General features: G+C 41.4%; 1 protein-coding gene across 3 annotated transcripts; it reads right to left on the reverse strand.

The window, feature by feature from the left end:
- Positions 1–137: 137 nt before the first annotated feature.
- STOX1 (storkhead box 1) lies at positions 138–17,886 on the reverse strand. Of its 3 annotated transcripts, none has more exons than XM_069018991.1 (4): positions 17,878–17,886; positions 5,420–5,572; positions 2,247–4,578; positions 138–1,208 (listed from the first exon to the last, which is right to left on the reverse strand). In XM_069018991.1, the coding sequence occupies exons 2-4, from the start codon at positions 5,550–5,552 to the stop codon at positions 1,169–1,171; spliced, it is 2,505 nt and encodes an 834-aa protein (XP_068875092.1). In that variant the 5' UTR covers positions 5,553–5,572; positions 17,878–17,886; the 3' UTR covers positions 138–1,168. The 3 variants fall into 3 exon arrangements, with proteins under 3 accessions (XP_068875092.1, XP_068875091.1, XP_068875090.1); XM_069018990.1 differs by lacking the exon at positions 17,878–17,886 and adding an exon at positions 17,204–17,268; XM_069018989.1 differs by lacking the exon at positions 17,878–17,886 and adding an exon at positions 17,174–17,208.
- Positions 17,887–18,612: the final 726 nt, after the last annotated feature.

Below are 18,612 nucleotides of genomic sequence, written 5' to 3' on the forward strand. Positions count from 1 at the left end.
AGGGGGGGCCGCGCCATCCAACAGCCAATCGCCTGCGGCCGTCGGCGCGGGACCACAACTCCCGGCGTACCCTAGGGGACAACGAGAGGACTGCAAGCCCCGGCGCGCCCCGCGCGCGTTGCGCGCTGTGAGGGGGCGGCCGCCATGACGGGGCCGCCATGAGGGCTCTGCCCACGGCTGTTGCCAGGGCGCCTTCCCCAGAACAAATCTCCAGTAGTTTTACAAGCTGATGACTTTAGCCTCTATAACTACAGCAGAGAAGCGTTCAGTTGTGAAAAGTCCAAAGTAGGAAAGGGCAGTGTGACCAAATGACTACGATTTAAAAACCTCAAGCCTGTAGTGATTTGCAGCATGAGCCCAGCACAATCTGCTTGTAACTACAGGGATAAATCAGGAGAAAGAAGTCAAAATTAGTTTTAGGAAGTAAAATCTATGAAGCGATCCTGACAGCTGCCAGGATGTTGATTCCTTGTGGAATAGGAAGGTCGGGCTACGAGCAGGGCCTCTTTTAAAGCAGTGCCACTGACCTTACCTGTTGTCTCCTGCCACCAGCACCTTTTCATTTGCAAAGATTAAACCCTGCTTGTCAGATACAAACACACCAAGTAGGCTGAGGATAGCTGAGAGAGCTGCAGGACAGAGTCAGAGAACCTTGGTATTAAAAGAATTTTTGTAGTGACCAGGTGCATGTCTAGTTCATTTGCTTTGTTTTCCTGCAGGGAAGGTGAAGCATGCTCTAATTTCTGTGGCACAAGTAGGAAACGCTCTCCAGAATTACAATGTTAAACAGCCCTGTCCTACTGCAGTTCCTATTAGAGCAGCACAAGCCCTTTCCAGGCCAATGGTGTGGGTCTGAATGAAGAACGCCAGTTCTCATTTTTATTATCACAGAGACACACAAAAAATCATTAAAGATGAGGGCAAACAAAATACACATGACCTCTCCAAACACCATTGTCAAAAGTTTTAACTAACAGCTTTGATTTAGAGACAGCCTCACTGATGTGACTGGCTGCATTGACAGTATGGGTACCTTGTTACAAGGGGAAAGTTTACAAAGCTCATTAAAAAAATAATCAAATATTCATGACCAGGGTTAGATGAAGTAAGGAATTTTGTTGCAATTGTCCTTTCACTTGCCCTCCTCTTTGCATTGATATTTATACTTTTAGAATTTGGCAGGAAGCTTCATCTTCTTTTCAGTCCACCTAAAATAATAGAATTATTAGAAGTCAGACTTCATATTCCAAAAACAAACTGAGTTGGCTTAGCTTTTAGTGCCGCAGATGGCATCAGTACAAACAGTAAAAATGATCCTCTGAAATACATTTTGCTAAGATTTCGAGTGTTCGTGTCCAAGTAATACACAGAAAGTGTGCTTGGAAGCGTGCACAGCCAAGAGCTGCTTAAGGAAAAGATTAACAATTAGCAGAATTTCCTTAGAAACTGTAGTTTGTGGTTTGTTCCTTCATATACCAGCTTCTCAAGGTGACAGTACAAAACTAATGAGAACTCCAATGGTTTAATTAGTTAAATACTACTCATTTAAGATACTAAGAAAATGTAAAAAAAAAGGATGTGATTTTTAACATAGGTTCTTGCCAATTTTGTTAAGTTTTGGAGGTCTCCGTGTACAACTGTGTAAAAGATTGTTTCTTGCCAATTTGTTGTCCATTAAGGGATTTTCAGGTGTAATTACAGGCAAAACATACACTATGAAAGCGCAGGTGATGTACACATTCTCCTGTCTATTGTGGGCAAGTCAGATGGTATTTTCTACTTTAAATTTTTATTGGATCTCTATTCTTTATGTACAACTGGAGAAACTATGACAATATCTAGTGTCATATGGTGAGATCTATGTGAGCTGAACCTGCCTGCTAACAGGAGCTTATCAAACACTGTGTTTAACACCGAGTTTATCAAACACCATGTTTCTTAACATTTCTGCGCTTGGCCATCTCTACCTGCAGGACAGATCTCATACTGTTTTCTTGCCTCATGACAACAAATGCAAAAGACAAACAGCAGCATTTGTATAACTGATGTGAGAAAATGTTCATGTAAAAAGACTTAGCAGAACTATACAGTTTGAGTATTTCTGGATCAATAACACTGAAGTTTTAAAATATAATAAGAATTTTGTTGTTGAGGAGGGAGTTTATGATTTACTGCATCATTTCTGCCTAAATCTGATGGTCACTTTGAAGATAAAACACCTTACTTAGTTTCATGTGTTTTCTTACCTTGGGGAGTCAATTCCACTGTCTCCTGTAATGCTGTGGTTTTCTGTCCCTTCTGAGTGTTTCTGTTCTGGGATCACAGGACATGTATTCTTAAAAAACATATCTTTCTTTCCTAGAGGGTTTCTCACTTCTTTAATCTGCGAGTCCAAGGCACAGAGTGCTTCTCCTTCTCCTACCTCATGGGTGAAGTTCTGCGAAGTGTCAGCATCAGAGTCAGCCTCGTCAGCGTGGCAGCAATCTGCCACAGCTGAGCCATTCCCACATTCAGTAAGGCCAGTTTCTTTATCCTTTCTGTGACCTTTCAGAAGAACCTGACTGCACAACCAGCTTTCTTCTGTGGAGTCTGGTTTTGGATGCTCTTTTGAGCTGTCTGTTGATTCTGCAAAGCTAGCATGTCCCCTATATCCGTGCTCTCCAGAGTTGCATTCATTTACAGTTGTGTTGTGCTGGCCAGCACAAGTACTAACCTTACAGGCTTTTAAGGACACAGCTGCCCCTGGCTTTTGCACAGCTGTACTCCAGTCTCTTGTGTCTGAAAAGGCATGGCCAGGAGGCAGGTGACATGGTGCATGGCCTTCAGAATTCTCATCCAGATGTGACAAGTTACAGGTGTCACCATCACGTCCCTTTTGGTCCAGAAGACGGAAGTTATCAGTAAATCCTTCACTTTCCAGCTCCATTGATCCAGGATGGCTGGCACAGTCACAGTTAAATATAAGTTCACTCTTTTTATCAGTCTTTGGTCTGTATTTCACACCATTTTTTTTGGCCAGATTAACACTGGCTATGTAATTTGAAAGATGGACATTTTGAAATTCATTGGCTGTTCCATCTAACAACTCACATACAGTGTCAGCTTTGCGTCTGCAATGCTCATCTTTCAGATAGAATGGAAATTCCACATTTTCTTTGCACACACCACTATCTTCAATGTAGGAGCAAGGGGACTTTTTTTTTACTGTTCTTTTATAGACATTTTCTTCAGAAATATTACTCTCCAGAAAGTATTTACTTTTATTATCTATTTGCAGATTACTGACTTGTAGATAACTACCATTTTCACTTAAATTGTCTTTCTTTAGTTGAAGGTGAGACCTATTAGCATGGAGTAGGTTGTTTTGCTTAGCTTTGTCAGCCTCAGTTTCTACAGCCAGCTGTTCAGTTTCACAGCTGAAGGGTCTTGAGGAGGCCAAAGACTGTGGCCTTTGGAAAGCCCTTCCTTGCTTTTGAGTCTGGCACTTCAGCTGACTGTTAAAAACACCTTGGTACCCTCTTGAATGAAAGCTGTGAGGTATCCATGGCAGATCCTGAAAAGGATTCTTAATCTGCTTCTTATATATCAAATGGGATTCCACTGCTACATCAGGTGGCTCTTGGTTTTTGATGGGCAGTGAAATGTTCTCTTCCAGTTTCACATTTTGAGATGTTGGCTTCTGTATGTGAGATTTCCCGCTGCTCCTGCTAATCTGCTTTTCTTTCTTTGATTTGGTTTTCCTGGTGTGTTTTGCTATTTTACTTGATGTCTTTTGAATACAATCCTTTGAAAGATGATGGTTTTGCCTGACTATTGACACTTCAGCTGAGGTACCACTACTGATATATTTTTTCTCTTTACTGATATATTTTTTCTGCTCCTCAAACTTCTGCATTAATATTGTGTGTTTAATCAAATTATCAACTGTAAGAGTAGGGTTAATACACCTGATGATTTCATGTTCAATATCACGTGGAATATTGTCTAAGTCATCTTCATCCCTGACTGGCCACTCCTGAGGAGGAAACTGGGCTGAAAAAGTGGAGTACTCCTTCTTGTGTTTTTCTTTTTTAGAACCACTTCTCCAGAAAATACCAATGCCAAACCTTTTGCTTTTCAGTTTTGCTTTCACAGATGCCAGAGATTTGATGGTGTCCCAGGAACGATTCTCAGCAGGTGCAGAGATCCCTTGAGTTTGAATTGAAGGCTTCAATTCACTGCAGCCTCTCTTTCCCTCTCCATTAGATTCATGGCTCATTACCTGCTGATGTCTTTGTTCACAGAGCATATTTTGGTCAGGGAAACAATGGCAGGATCTGTAATGGGTTACTGTAGGAATGTTTTCTTTCACTAGGTCTGCACAGGGCTTAATGTTTACCAGGTAAGTGATGGAAGGCGATGAACAGCAAGAACTGTCCTCCAACAGGACCCTTCTGTTGTCTTCTGTGGCCTCATTTGTGATAAAGTATGTGTTGGGAGTCACAATGAAATATCCTTCTCCTGTATGATAGATTTTTCTTTCCTTAATTAGAGCGCCAAGGATATTATACAATAAATTGTGGGAGGGCACTGCAATGCCTACAACAAAGAGACAAGCTATTTCAAACCAGAAAAGTTTTCAAATAAAATGGCCTACTGAGAGGGCCATGATGAGACTGTACAAAGTCTCAAACACATTAGCACTTTGATGTTGCAGGGAAATGGGATATTTTTCAGATTTACAGAAAACATTTAAGGGAAGTAGCTGCCACCCTATCAAAATCTGAGAATCAATATTTTGAGTTGGAAGGGCCCGCAAGGATCATCAAGTCCAGCTTGAATGGCCCATATAGGAATCAAATGCACCACCTTGGCATTATTAGCACTGTGCTCCAACCAGCTGAGCTAGAAGTGATGAACTTAGTGTAAGTAATTTGCTTTTAGGAAGGAAATGGCTTGGCTATGACCAACAAACCTGAATTTGAGGCTGGTTATATTTTTTGATAGCAAACACCAGATGTAGACTCCTACCCAGTCCCTTTGTAGTCAAAGTCAGCTGTGTTCCTGTCTCTTACAGGATGCCTTAGAGTCTCTGTGATCTAACAGTCTATTTTATGCAATTCCATATCTGGCACATAAATACCACTTCTGTGTTTTCCCACCCTCTGGAAAGGGCATACTCTCCACATGCCACTGCACTCAGTTCCCTCTTATTCTCAAAGATTTATTACAATCTATGAAAAGGATTACATCCAAGTCAATGTAGTGACACTCACAGATTAATGAGAAGTTTGCACATTCATGTATTCTATCAGGTGCCTGTTAACTTACCCTCCTTCACCTTGCCAGCTTTGCTTGTAAACATTCCCTTGTCCTCTATCAAAAACTCAAGCTTGATGATACAGCCACTTTTTAAAGGAGGAAGAAACAAACACGTTACCTGGATAATTTTTCACTAACTGCTCCATTAAAGTTTCCTCTGTGACCATCACATGATCTGCATTCATGTCTGATATGGTCCAACATATTCCTTCTGCCAAAGGAACAGAGCCTGACTGGAGGAGAGGATTCATGAGAGCAGGAGTCACATCACCTAAAAGAAAAGAAAATTATTTGAATGGAATAGTGTTTCATTTCTTCTGTTAGCTGTGAAAGATTTCCACTGAAAATTTCCCTTATCCTCAGCTAATTTTCTTTGGCAAATTACTTGGAAATATTTCTGAGAGGAGGAAAGTGGTGCTAGCACTTGTCAAGAGCCTTTGTAATGAAGGAAACAGAAGGTTGCCTTAAGCATGTTAGTTTGTTTGGTATAAAATTCCAGCCAAACTCATAATTTAGATTAATAAACAGGGAGCTGAGAGAATTATTTCTAACGACTGCTGATTTTTTAGAGGACTGCTTACATGTTAAACCATGCAGAACCTGTATTTCTCCAAGTAGCTAATGGGAAAAGGTCAGCTTCCAACAATCTAAGTACAAAATGTTTTCACCAAGTCAGAACACAAGGGGAAAAAAAGACATGTAATAGTCTTTGTCCCTTCTCTAGCACATAAAATTGAATAGAAATGGTAAAATGCCACTTTTAGACTGGGCTCTAGAACTAGAGATTATTTAGTATACTGGGTAGGGAGCAAAAACGTTTATTACAGCTGCATGCATTTTTCAGGCTACCTCACTACCTGTCCTGGTAGGAGACAAAAACATTGTCCCTGTTCTGCATGACAAAAGCAGAAGTTTGGAGGGGCCAAGAGTGTGGCCCAGCTTCCCCAGTGACTCTGCAACCCCAGCCCAGAGGGCTGAAAAGGGTCTTAGTCCTTCACCTTAATTCCCCCATCCTTAAAACACAGATAAAATCTGTCGTCTCCCCTTCCCAAGATGGCAAAGCCAGTAAGGACAAGCCCAGGAAGTACTTCTGACACAATACCTGTGCATGATGTAGCTGAAATAAGTATTTTCCATGAAGTTGTTGATAACAAGGCATGAAGCAGGGACTCACCTGAGGTCTGTGAACGCAGTGAGACAACGACCGCATACACCTTCTCAGACAAACAAAAAACCAAAAAGCCCCACCTTTCTTCTTTTTCTTTAGTTAGACTAATGGTCTGTTCCCTCGACCAGGTGATGTTCTGCGCTCCTCTGTTCCGTGCTGCACAGAAAGCCCCTGGCTGTGCCCAGCTGCCAGGGCAGGCAGAAGGCAGCAGGGACTTCTGGTTCCCTCACAAGGCATGACCCAGTGTTAAATGCTAACAGGAATTTTCCCGCAAGTAAAAAGTGACATTTTATATTAAGCGATGTTCACATTTAACTAAACCGCAGTTGTCTATTGGATGACACTGTAACCCAATATTTATCCTCTAGGCAGAAAACTACAACACAAACACTTCTCTGAGTAAATGAAATACACAACATTGCTTTGAAGAGCTTAAGTTGCTCCTGACCTTTGTTTTACAACTGCTGCTATATTCAACAAAAAGAACTCTGAAAAGAAAATCCTGGCATACAGTTTCCTCAGTGATGTTGCTAGGAAACTCCTTGCAGGTGCAGAAACCATTGCAAGCTTTCTTTTTCTATCAGAAAGGCCATCAGCATTCAGTAATGACTCTTGTGAATAGCTTGCTGTCTGAAGTCTCTGCTGTGAGCACACCGTGCTGCTGCCAATTTTGCCATTTGTTCCTGCAGAGCACCAGAATGCTAAGGAGTAAAATACCAAGTGTCATTAAAATGTATTAATTATCTTTATAGTTGTTATCTTGTTGCTGTTGTCTGTATCTGTTCTGCAGCCTCAAATCCAGTGTTTCCATTCAGGGAAGGCTGTTTCAGAATAATATTTAAAACAAAACATTAAGCATAAGCCAGCTTGATACTGAAGGAATTTTAACAAATCTAAAATCATGTTTGAACACAAGTCTGAAGTGATTGTTGCAGAGTCAATAGTGCCCACTTGCTAACAACATAAATATTAGATATCATTCTCGCCTGACTTTGAAATAAAACCCGAAATTGTGGAAGCAAGAATTAGATCATTGGCAACATTGATAAACAATGTGAGTAAAGCCCCAGGCAGTACCCTACAAGCGTCTATCTAGTTTTTATTAAAAACTTCGTAGATTTACTTTCCATAGCTAAATAACTGTTGTTGCACTTCAAATATTCTCCCAAGTTTGTTGTAAATACATAAAAGCTGATGATCATAAAATAGATTTGCACATGGAGAAGACTTAACAATTTGTGCAAGCTGTGTTTCATAGGCCTAATGCAAACTCACCAGAGCACCATGCTCGTTAAAGCTCCTCAGTGTTCGTCCTTTCACAGCTCAAAAACCCTGCAGAATCCCCTGCCCACTTCCCGACTCTATGTAGATCTGATGACAATCACCTTCCTGCTTTCTTCCTAGTCTTAGGAAGGCCTTGGTTACACCTTTGTGCAGGGAACCTGTCAGCAGTCAAGGAACTCAGCTTCTCCCTTGATGGTTTAGACACAGCCCCATTCCCTTCCACACTCTGCAGGTTTTGCAGAACTACGTTAACCAAAGCCAATCTTGGCAGCTGGCCAGGGCTCAGGTATTCTTATCCTTCCGTTTGCTTTACAGGTCTGTTCAAACTCTGCTCATTACCTGGACACCTAAAACCCAAGAATACCCTTTTCGTAGCACTTACCGATTGCAATGTGGGAAGTCATCTGTAATATGAGCATTGGATAACAAAACTCAGACACAGAAAAGCCTCTGGGTATTCTTGACTAGCACAAAGTGGTATTGTTCCATCTCTGTAATGTGAGCATTACCATTTTTCACTGAGTTTTTTAACAATTGCAGAGTTTTTGCATCTTCAGGCTCTTCAGAAAAATTACATACAAGACAAGTTTTATCTGGGTGAAACCCAGGCGAATTCTGGGGAGTGAACACAGAGGCATTTACTACAACAGCACTCAATTTACTTCTTAAAAGTTCAGGTAAACTGCTTACAGAACAATAAAGGGCTAGGAGTAAATCCATTCCAGAAAAAAACCCCGAAACACCTGTTGATAAAGAGAAGACACAGCATATGGAAATAGAAGATTAATGTTTCTGTTTTGTAGTTGGGAGGATCTGTCATGGAATGGCTTATACAAAAGATGCCACGGATCCTGTGCCTCTCTGCATGACAGCCTTGGCATGTTTGATGTAATTCACTTTTTGCAGAATTGTACCAGGAAGATCATAAGCAAGAGTAGTACTGCTACCAACTGCAAGGCTTCTGCTTTTCTATAGACTAGAGTGTATCGTGGTCACATTTTATAGCAAAAATCACATTTTATAGTTAAAGAATTTAAAGGAATAAAATGCTAATAAGAATATCATAGAAAGTTGGGAACTCTAGCAAACTCCTTTTTGAACATTAATGCTTTTACAAGATGTGTTCTTATTAAAGAATAAAAATTCTGTGTAAATTATAAAGGCAGTTAAGATAAACATTTTCAATTTTAAGTATATAACAGAGAAACTATTTTGGCATGAGTACTCTGTACTAGATCCTGTTTTCAGAAACACCCTTTTAGTGAAGCAAAGAGTAAATAGTTCAATTAAATGAAACTCTCAAGTCTTGTAATGTGTTTAATCTTACTGAAACAAACAACAGCTCTCAGGAACAGCTAACAATATCTGTTGATTATTTTGTACAACTCTCAGAGAAACGATTAAATGTTAGTTTAAGGTCACCAACGCTTCTTCATCAAAGAAGCTACAAACACATGAAAATGTCAGGTTTCTGTACCTACTGATTCCTGCCTGGACAGAGGCTCCCAAATCAGGACATTTAGGCAAAGAGTGCCCTCCATTTGGTTGGAATTTCTGGTTTTTACAGTTCCCAACTTTCTATGATTAACTTATCCTTATCCTTACTAAGTTCTTATTAACATTTTATTCTTTAAAACTTTCAAACTATGATGCCATGCAACTTGATAAGAAATAACCCAAACAAAAACCAACCACTTTTTCTGCCTTCCCAACAATACGCAAAAGCCTATTCCCAAATGCAAGCGTTATGAACTTTTGGAAATATGACTTCTAAGTGCTTTCTGAGGTTTCTAGCCAAGAGCCATCATCAAATCCTCACTCTAATCATAGTCCTAATGGCAACCCACAGTCATAGTTTCTTTCAACAGCTATTAAAAAGCCCACAGGCAGCTATGTTTTTGTGAAAACAAAGCAAGATTCAGGAAGAATAGGAAAAACTCTCTCCTGCAACCTCTGCCCAAGTCCCTGGATAGGAACAAGTCACACAGCAGACACCAATACATTCAGTGTGGTACCATTTTCCTTAAACTGAGTGCAGTAGGTAAGTTTTTGCCATTGAAATGTGTATCTCTGCCCTTCAAAGAGATGAAGCCCTTCAGCTCTTAGCAGGGCCACTGACATGTCCACTTGGATGCTCCAAGAGCATCTCGGGAGCAGGTTTCAAGCTCCAGAGGTACTGCCTGAACACATGGGCAAGAATGCAGCTTCAAATCCACTGTTCAAGAGAACACAGCCCAAGGCGTCCAGAGATCTTTGTTTCACAGCTGGGAGAACAGCCAAAACTATATAAACTATAAACTATAAGCAAAACTATATAAGCACATCTACCTTTGGGGCATTAACTGCATAACTGACAGAAAAATTCAGCTATGAGCAACACCACTGCAGATAATTCTTTTTCATATAATGTAGCATGCTGATAGCTTTTAAGCCAATTCACATATGCATTGAACATACAGAGCACAGCTGATAGCAAGGAAGGTCATCTTTAACCACTTCAGCATTCAGTGTCAGGTTTGGTTGTAAAAGACAGTGTGATTCAAAATGTTCATTGCAAGGAGATAAAAAAATAACACAAAATTAAACAGTCCCAAGCAAGTTGCAAAACAAGCACCAAGGAGCCAAACAACCAAACAGGAATAAGCAAGCCACTGGCAATGTCTCTGACTCCTTTAACTGTCCTGAGGTGCTGCCAGCCACTGCTACAGGAATTTGAAACAAGCACAGCTTTTCCACTTGGCCTCGTCCAAAAAATCCCCTTCGCAACCCTGGCATTTCTCCGCTAAAACTGCTCTGCCTTTTCCTTGCTTCCAGCTTGTGCCCTCTCTTCTGCAATAACTCTCAGACATTCAAATAGCTCTTTAATGTCCAAACCTTTGTTCTAAGCAGCAAGCAGTACTGGGGGTTGACTAAGTACTTACCTATACAGTGAAAGATTGACTATAAAAGCATCAGGATGAAGTTGTACATTCCTGTGCCTGTACAGCTAAAGCTCAGCTCCAACTGCTGCAATGTTCCTGCTGCCTCCTTTGCCTGGAAGCATGCTGTCACATAAAAGGCGGCCACAAAAAGTTTATGATATAGAGCTTGGAAGTAAGATATACCTGTGGTCACATTTCCCCTCCCCTTTGTACGTTCCCCAGCTTCAGCTCACATATACCCCAGCCCAGGGAAGTCACGTACTAGGCCTTCAGAGGAGCAGCACCCACAGAGCTGTTCCAAAGAGAACACAGCTCCCTGCAGAGGTTTTCCAGCAAATCGTGGATCACAGGGACAGAGCTCATGACAGCTCACTCCCAGGCAATGCCTGCCCGTGTCCCACCCTATGCAGAAGAAGCTGTCAGAGAGCTTGTGCAGTTGTAGCTTCCCTTGGACCCAGGCCTCTGGCTCGGAGTGAGGACAGGAGCCACCATCACACAATGCAGTGGAACCAAGCACGCCTCAGATCTTGTTTTAGGACAACTCCCACTGCAGGGAGGTTTTTCATTCATCTGAGAACAAAACTTTAACGGTATGGGGGCAACTTCACACCTGCCTGGGAAGCCTGGGATGCTGTGGATGTGCACAGCCACTTTTCCTTCCACTCTCCCTAGCTGGATATCCAACTTTAAAGATATCCCCTTGCTAGAAAATAAGTTTCTGCACCCTTTCATTAGGAATTTATGGTCCACAGGGAAAAACAAAACAAAACAAACCAGTTTAGAAAATAAAAAAGCAGCATCTTTACCACCACAAGAGGTCTCAGAGGAGTTGTTTGAACACTGCCAATTAAACAGCATAATTTGAATTCGAGGACTCTCGTCTGCAGTTCACAAACCTGTCTCCATGGCTTTAGTGCTATAAAACACCCTTTTCATGTTTCAGTTCATCCAAATTTCAGCCAAAAGGATGTCACAGAAGACAACAACCGAGCAACTCCACTGTATAACAGAAGACTCAGTAAATGTCTTTTCAAAAGCCAGTTTAACAGAATCCTTACGGTGAAGATACTGGGTTGTTGAATCCCACACACCAAGGTGAAGGCTCCAAAGGAAATTACAGAGATGTGTGTGCGCGCCTGTGGGGTGTTGAAAATGTAGAACAATTTCAGGGGGAAAAGTAAATTATGCAGTCTGTGAAGCACCTAAGAGATGGAGGCAAATTCAGCAGAGAGACACCAAGATGGGCAGGCCTGGAACACCTGCCCTGGGAACCACAGCTGAGAGAATGGCTCTTACAGAACCTGGAGAAGAAATAGCTTTGGGGGGACCTGACAGCAGTCCCTTGAGAAGATAGGGCCGAGCTCTGCACAGGAGTGTGTGGTGAGACAATGAAACACAACAGGCGCCTGCTGGAACAGAAGAGGTTCTGATTTGCTGTAATGAAAACCTTTTCACCTTTAAGGACAGCATAGCTGTGGAACAGTGTGCCCAGAGAGCTTGTGCAGCTTCCAGCCCTGGGCAGTTCCCAAGCTGTGACTGAATAAAGCCCCGAACAGCCTGGTCTGAGTCCACAGCTGACCCTGCTTTGAGCAGGCAGTAGGATAGGAATGAAAAAGTACAGCAGTCATCTGGTTTAGCTGGAGCCAGTACCTGTACCTCCAACCTCGACCACCCTGCTTTCTGTAACCCAATGCAAGGGCACTTTTGACCTCCATGGGCTGTGAAGTTTTCTGGGGTTACACCAAGTTAAAGAAACAAGGTTATACTTTCCTCACACTGTTAATGAGGCCATGCCAAACAGCATCCATATGAGAAAACTACTGGTTTTCTCTTCAACTCTCAAATAAATGGTTCCTGTAATCATAACTTTCTTTGCATAACTGAACTCCAGATGTATGGGCTCATTATTAGGGCTGGTGCCCTCCACAGCAATGGAGTGGGCATGTCCTAAAGCAAGATGGCAGTATAGAAAAAGCTAAAACTAGCCTTGAAATGAAGTCACTGATTCTGAAACCATATCAAAGACCACAGGAGAAGCACTAGTAACTGATGAAATTTATTTCATTAGCTATATGATATTAACACAAATTATTGTCTTTTCTGACTGAGACAGAAAAAATTAGGCCTGTTCAAATGACCCTCATCCTAAAAGAGCTTTAAGGCAGTTAAGACCTGCTTTTCAGAATTCAAGGTGCAAGAATTCAAAAGACCAGGGATATAGCACAGCTCAGCCTATTTTCTTGAATTTTTTCTCACCCAAAAGATGGAAGCAAGAGCTTTTGCCGCTGAAAGTCTTCAGCACCAAGAAATACACAATACATACTAAGGACTTTCCAAGTAATCTGGTTAGAGATTTTTTTTTCTTTTTTTTTTAAATCAGAGTAAATTAAGTTGAGTGGAGCTTATTATAAAAAAATTATACACTTCTGTTCAGTGATACTTGCTAAACAGTATGATTAGAGACTACTTGCTGAGGCAGTGTGGAAAAAACTGCATGCACAAATGCTTTTACAGATTACACCTTTCAGGTAATTCAGTCTGAGCAGATCTGGTAAACGCATCAGGATTCTGAAGAACATCACAGGCCCTTGTACCTTGCTGTTGTGAGGTCAGTCAGTAGTTTGAGTATAGCATTTAGGGTTAGTGCAATACATATTCTACTGATAAAGGACTTTCATAATACAGGATTAACACCTTAGTAAGAATTTTATATGGAAATGCATTAAATGTGCAGGGGTATTATCTAAAGTCAGTGGTAAGGACTAAATGCCAGCTAAAATTAGGTACAAAACATCGTGAAATAATGTAAGTTTTACATAATCAGTACACAGAATTAGATTAGTAAGCAAATAATAGCAAGGTAGATTAAAAAGCTCCTTCAAAGAGCACAAATGTTTTCTTCCCTTTTTCCTCCTTAAAATATATCAGCAGAGTCACCATTGGAACAACTGTGATAACTGGTAAAACCCAATTACAACAGAATATGCAAGTTAGTAAGTTCTGAATCAAGTATCTTACTGAAAATAACTTTAAAAGTAATGGTTGACAATAAAACAGTTAAAAACTCAAACTGTTCTTCATGTTTGGTACCCTATACACAGCAGTGCAAAATAAAGCACCGTTTTAGGCCATCCACTCTTTTCAGGCCGGATAAAAATAAAAAGGCACAGAATTTTAAATAATCCTAAACAGTTCAATGCAAAGCATGACCACATGCTGTGAGTTACATTTCACAGAAGCCAGCACCATTGAAGTACATTATTCTGCTTTGACTTGCAAACCTACATCCTTGTTTGTGGGGCAGGATGAAAGACACTGGAAGAAAGGGACTCCGAAACAAAGGAATCCCATGAAGCACATCCTCAGCCTCTTGCTGAGCTGCCATCATTAAAGTTGTGTATTCCTATGTGTAACTACAGTGCCTGACAAACAATAACCACTCCAGAGTCATGACCTTTTGTAGGCCAAACAGAAATCAGCTACTCACAAAGCCATAATTTCATCTGTAGCGTCACTAGACATGAGGCAGAACCGTGCTGACACTGCCATTCATTGCTGTGAACAAATTTAAATTACTTAAATGAAAACAAGTCTGTCCTAAAAGCTTGCCAGGTGACTTTGGTACAGGTATTTGTCTCTCTTTTTAAGCAACGTTGAGAATTGCTAATAAGTAGGAAATGCTCCAATACCCAGCTGTGGATGGACCCCAGGTGTACCAGTGCCACAGGTGGCACTTCAAAATTGTTCCTGAAAGCTGGTACAAACACGCAGAGAAGCTGAGCATGTGAGGACCTCCACAGCCAGGCAGCCAGTGCCTGCTGAGCTCACTAAATAACTTAGACCTGGGAGTCATCACCCAGGAACAAATACAGTTCCCCAAAGCTGTGCCTGCTCTTTGAAAGGTTACTACGGCCCACAGGTACAACGGAAGTTTTGCTCCTTACTCCTTAAGCTGTTGCTGAATATTTGCAGGAGATTCAATTTCATCCCTCTCCTATCACAGGCATTCTGTTTGAATGTCAAATCAGCTTCAGGGACTATGCCCATTTTTTAGCTACTTCTCAGCGTGCTTCTCTTCTTATATTCTGCGGGAGACTCACACAAGGAAGAGTGAGGAGCTAGACCTATCAGATTACTCTACAAATGTACAAACAAGAGCACAAACCAATTCCTTGTCTGATCACATTCAATACGTCCAGCAAAAACATACAAAACTTGTCACTTCACAGGAAAGTGTACTGTCCTTTCAATGTCACTCTTCAATAGGATATTTCCCAAGAGATATAAATTTCCAGCCTGCAGCAGAGCCCTCGTTGGAAAAGGCGACCGGCACCTGACCTGTCCACAGAAAAGTCACAGTCTGCATGCCCAGCCGAGCTTCAGCCTAACTGGAAAGGACAGGGCTTTCTTAGCTTTCCTTAGGAATAATTTGTAGCCCTGCAACAGAGATGCTGAACCGACAGCAAATTCAGATTCTAAAGGCTAAGCAAAAATGTTTCAATTTGATATTTTCTTTTCTACTCGATTGGAATCACAGAGAGGGAGTCAGGCCGTTCGGCACATGGGAAATGCTGCTGTCACGAGAGAAGGCAGGCTGGGATGACAGAAAAGAGCTGGTGACGACCAGGGACAAGAAGCAAGCAGCCACTGAGATGCATTTTCCCGGACTGTCACCCCAGTTTCTCTCTGCAAGGGCCCTGGAGGTCAGTGCGCTCAAATCGAGTATTTGTATCTAATCTCAGCTAGGATTCCCCTACTCCTCCCCCAGCACCGGCCCTGCATGCATCCCCCCAGGCTGTACGGGAAAGGTGGGAGGGAGCAGCTTGCCCCTCGTTTGGTGAACAATTCACCGTCAGCTAAGCACAGGAGATGGTCCACAGAGAGACGTGGGCATTTCAACAGAGTTTGCTCAGTTACCAGATCAAATGGTTTTTGCTTCACCCTGCTTCACCCTCTGAGGGAAATTTTAAATCATTGCCGCGATTTTCACCTTTTCTCCCCCTCCACCTCCCAAGGAGAATATAACAGCTCCTGCCCAGTCCTGGGTGTACCATGCACCCCATGAGATCCCCATCCGAAGGGACGAGAGAGACATTTTGGATTTTATCTGGGAATAAATACAGCAGGGCAGTTTGTGTTATTTATAAGCTTTTAGGACTGAATTTTCCCTTTATTTGACTAAACTTCCGGTGACCAGTATCAGTCAAGGTGTAGTCTGTTCTGTGAAGTCAGAATGTCCAGCGCCCCAGTGTGTTTCTCTAGAAGAAATCTCATTTGAACTGCTGGGATAAAGAGCAACGACGATTTGTGGGACCACGGTGTCCTCTGATGAGAAACAGTAGCCAGGAAGGCTCCTTGAGATAATCAATGAGGAGGAATTCTGAGTGCCGAGGGCTTTAAACCCAGCAGGCAACAGGGTCTAGATAATTCTGACATAACACTAGATAACACTGAAATGTTACTTGGCAAAATTAACGCTGCAGTGCTGCGTGCCCGTTGCTTCTCACCTATTGCCCAACAAACAAGTGGTTGTGGATTTAAAAGAAAAAAACCTCAAAAGCGTTGGCTCATTATTCCCATGACTCTGAAAACTCATTCCCAACACTTTTCATGTACCACAGCCAAGGATAAAGATACTGGCGGCCAAGTGATTCCCATCCCTGACACCTAGTACACCCAGACATTTGTGAAATTTCACCACACGCTGCTGGAATTTACAAATGCTGTTATTGCTACGTGTACAGGAAATGTTTCCTAAGAACCACATTGCTTGGTTCCCAACATCCCAGCCTTTAGTCAGGAAGTATGAAAAACCAAGTGGCTTGAATTTCTCATTGCAAACAGTTACATGAGAGCAGGTAAATTAAAAATGCAGTCAAATCTCTCTCTATGTAAAATCCAGGCAGCAAATATGATACCAGTACCTTAAATTTTAAATATTGTCAATTGTTTTTAAAAAACCAAAACACAAGAAAACATTGTCCTTTGCATTTTAGTTCTCTAACTTGCTACTTGCTTTTCTAGAGCAAAATATATATAAGAAATGGGAGAAAAGTAATTCAGAGCAGAAAACGGCCATTATGATAATTTTTGGAAGAGAAGATATAGAATATATAATTTTAAATCAGAAAATTACCTAAATAAAGACATTCAAATAGAAATTTTTTTCAGTTAAGCTTCCAGAAACTGAAGTAAAATCATGAAAATATCACTTCAACATTAATTGTCTGAAAAAATGAAATTCACAAAGACAAATGAGAGTACTCTAACTTGTTAGAAACCCCTTTTGCTGTTACTGCAGCAAGAGGCAGGACATCAGGGGAAATAATCTAATTAATTTACTGGAGTAACTTATATTTGTATTCAACCAGCCATGCTATGTATCAGAAAAGAAGTTACTAGGAAGCAAGGAGGTAAAAAACAACAGTCAAGTTCTCTAAATCATCCCCAGGAGACCAGCAATAGCATATTGTTTTTTATCAGTGATAGAAAACTCAACTATAGTTAGAGAGCACCATTCCCAATGTACCTATAGATGTTGCTGCTTTTTAGGTGGAGACCAATAAACCACTCTTCTTCCTTATAACAGCTCTCCTGGATTGAGTTAAGAGGTCAGCAGGTTAATTTGTGATTAGGGAAGAGGAACTCCAGCTGGAGTTACCAGATGTTACCAGTTCAGTAAAGTTATCAGAGTGCCCAAGAAATGACTAGATCAAGAGATCAATTTTCTAGTCAGAAACTGGGGCTGCAACAGGGAGTGGCTATTCTATACAAATTACTGGGAAAGAAGGGTAAATACCAGAAATAAGAAAAAAAGAATTATGTTATTTAAGCTAAGACAGTGTTAAAAAAATAATAAAGAGGTTGAGCTGGCCAAGGATAACACAGGCTAGACATCAGAAATTTTCCTGTTAAAAATTTTGAAATATATCATTAAGAATTCCTTAGGTCTTCCAAAAGTTAGCAATTTCTTTTGCTTCAAGAAAAAGTGCAGTTTTGAATTCTTTCTTGAAGAATTGCTAGTTAACTTCAACAAAAAGCTTTTGTGATCTAATTATATCCAGTCCTGCTGGAAATGAGGTAAAATGCACTTCTAACTTAAGGTATAATTCATCCCTAGACAGAGAGGATTGCAGAACTACAGTCAGGGAAAAGTAAAAATAAACCTCTCAAATAACGACAGCTATGAAAATCCCTACCAACCTTTGGAAATCCAACTGGAAAGAGATTTGTTTGCACCTCACCAAGTACCTAGCAGTTACTACAGGGCTGAACAGCCGAATGTCTCCACTGCAGCATCTTCTAGTCTTTGTTAGCAGCATTCCTGGTTTGATTGGTAATGCTTCCCCTCCTTTTAGTCTTGGGGAAGTTAAAGCACAAAGCGGTTCGCATCAAAACGTTAAAGCTGATATCTGAGCTGCCACAAAGCAAGGACTGCACTGCTCAGGTATCACTTACCTGCATTAGGCTCGATAATTAGAACTTGGTACTCCTATAGTCACCTTCCACAGAGAGCAATCCTCATTAACCATGCCCAAACCACACAGAAAGTTGCAAGAACTACAGAGGTCCTGTGGTATTGTCTCCCTCTGCTAAAGGTCGGTAACACAAGAGCAGCCTTCCGGGATGCTCCGCAGGACAAACTGACACAAACCCCAGGGAGTAAAAGAGACTCCAGGATTAATGACCCCAGCATATCGAAATCTGCCCCTACTCCAGCAACTGCAAACAGCAAAGGGATTTACTGACCAAAACCAATGCCCCGAGTGAAAACTGAAGGACTGTGAGGCAGCAGTCAGTACCAGGAGCAGAAGTTTAATCTGACCCACCATTATGATGCTGGTGGATGTATTCTGCAATCACATTTCAGAGGACTTTTCGTGGAAAACATGCATTAAGAACACTCGATAATCCCCATCTGTACTTTCTGTGTGGACT

The sequence above is a fragment of the Aphelocoma coerulescens genome, chromosome 6 (assembly GCF_041296385.1).
Source record: "Aphelocoma coerulescens isolate FSJ_1873_10779 chromosome 6, UR_Acoe_1.0, whole genome shotgun sequence".
Classification (NCBI taxonomy): Eukaryota; Metazoa; Chordata; class Aves; order Passeriformes; family Corvidae; genus Aphelocoma; species Aphelocoma coerulescens.

Coding starts and splice junctions, on each gene's coding strand:
- STOX1 (XM_069018989.1), bottom strand. Junction 4,579..5,419: donor GTTAGTGAAAAATTATCCAG/GTAACGTGTTTG, acceptor TCTTTGTTGTAG/GCATTGCAGTGCCCTCCCAC. Junction 1,209..2,246: donor AGTGGAATTGACTCCCCAAG/GTAAGAAAACAC, acceptor CTATTATTTTAG/GTGGACTGAAAAGAAGATGA.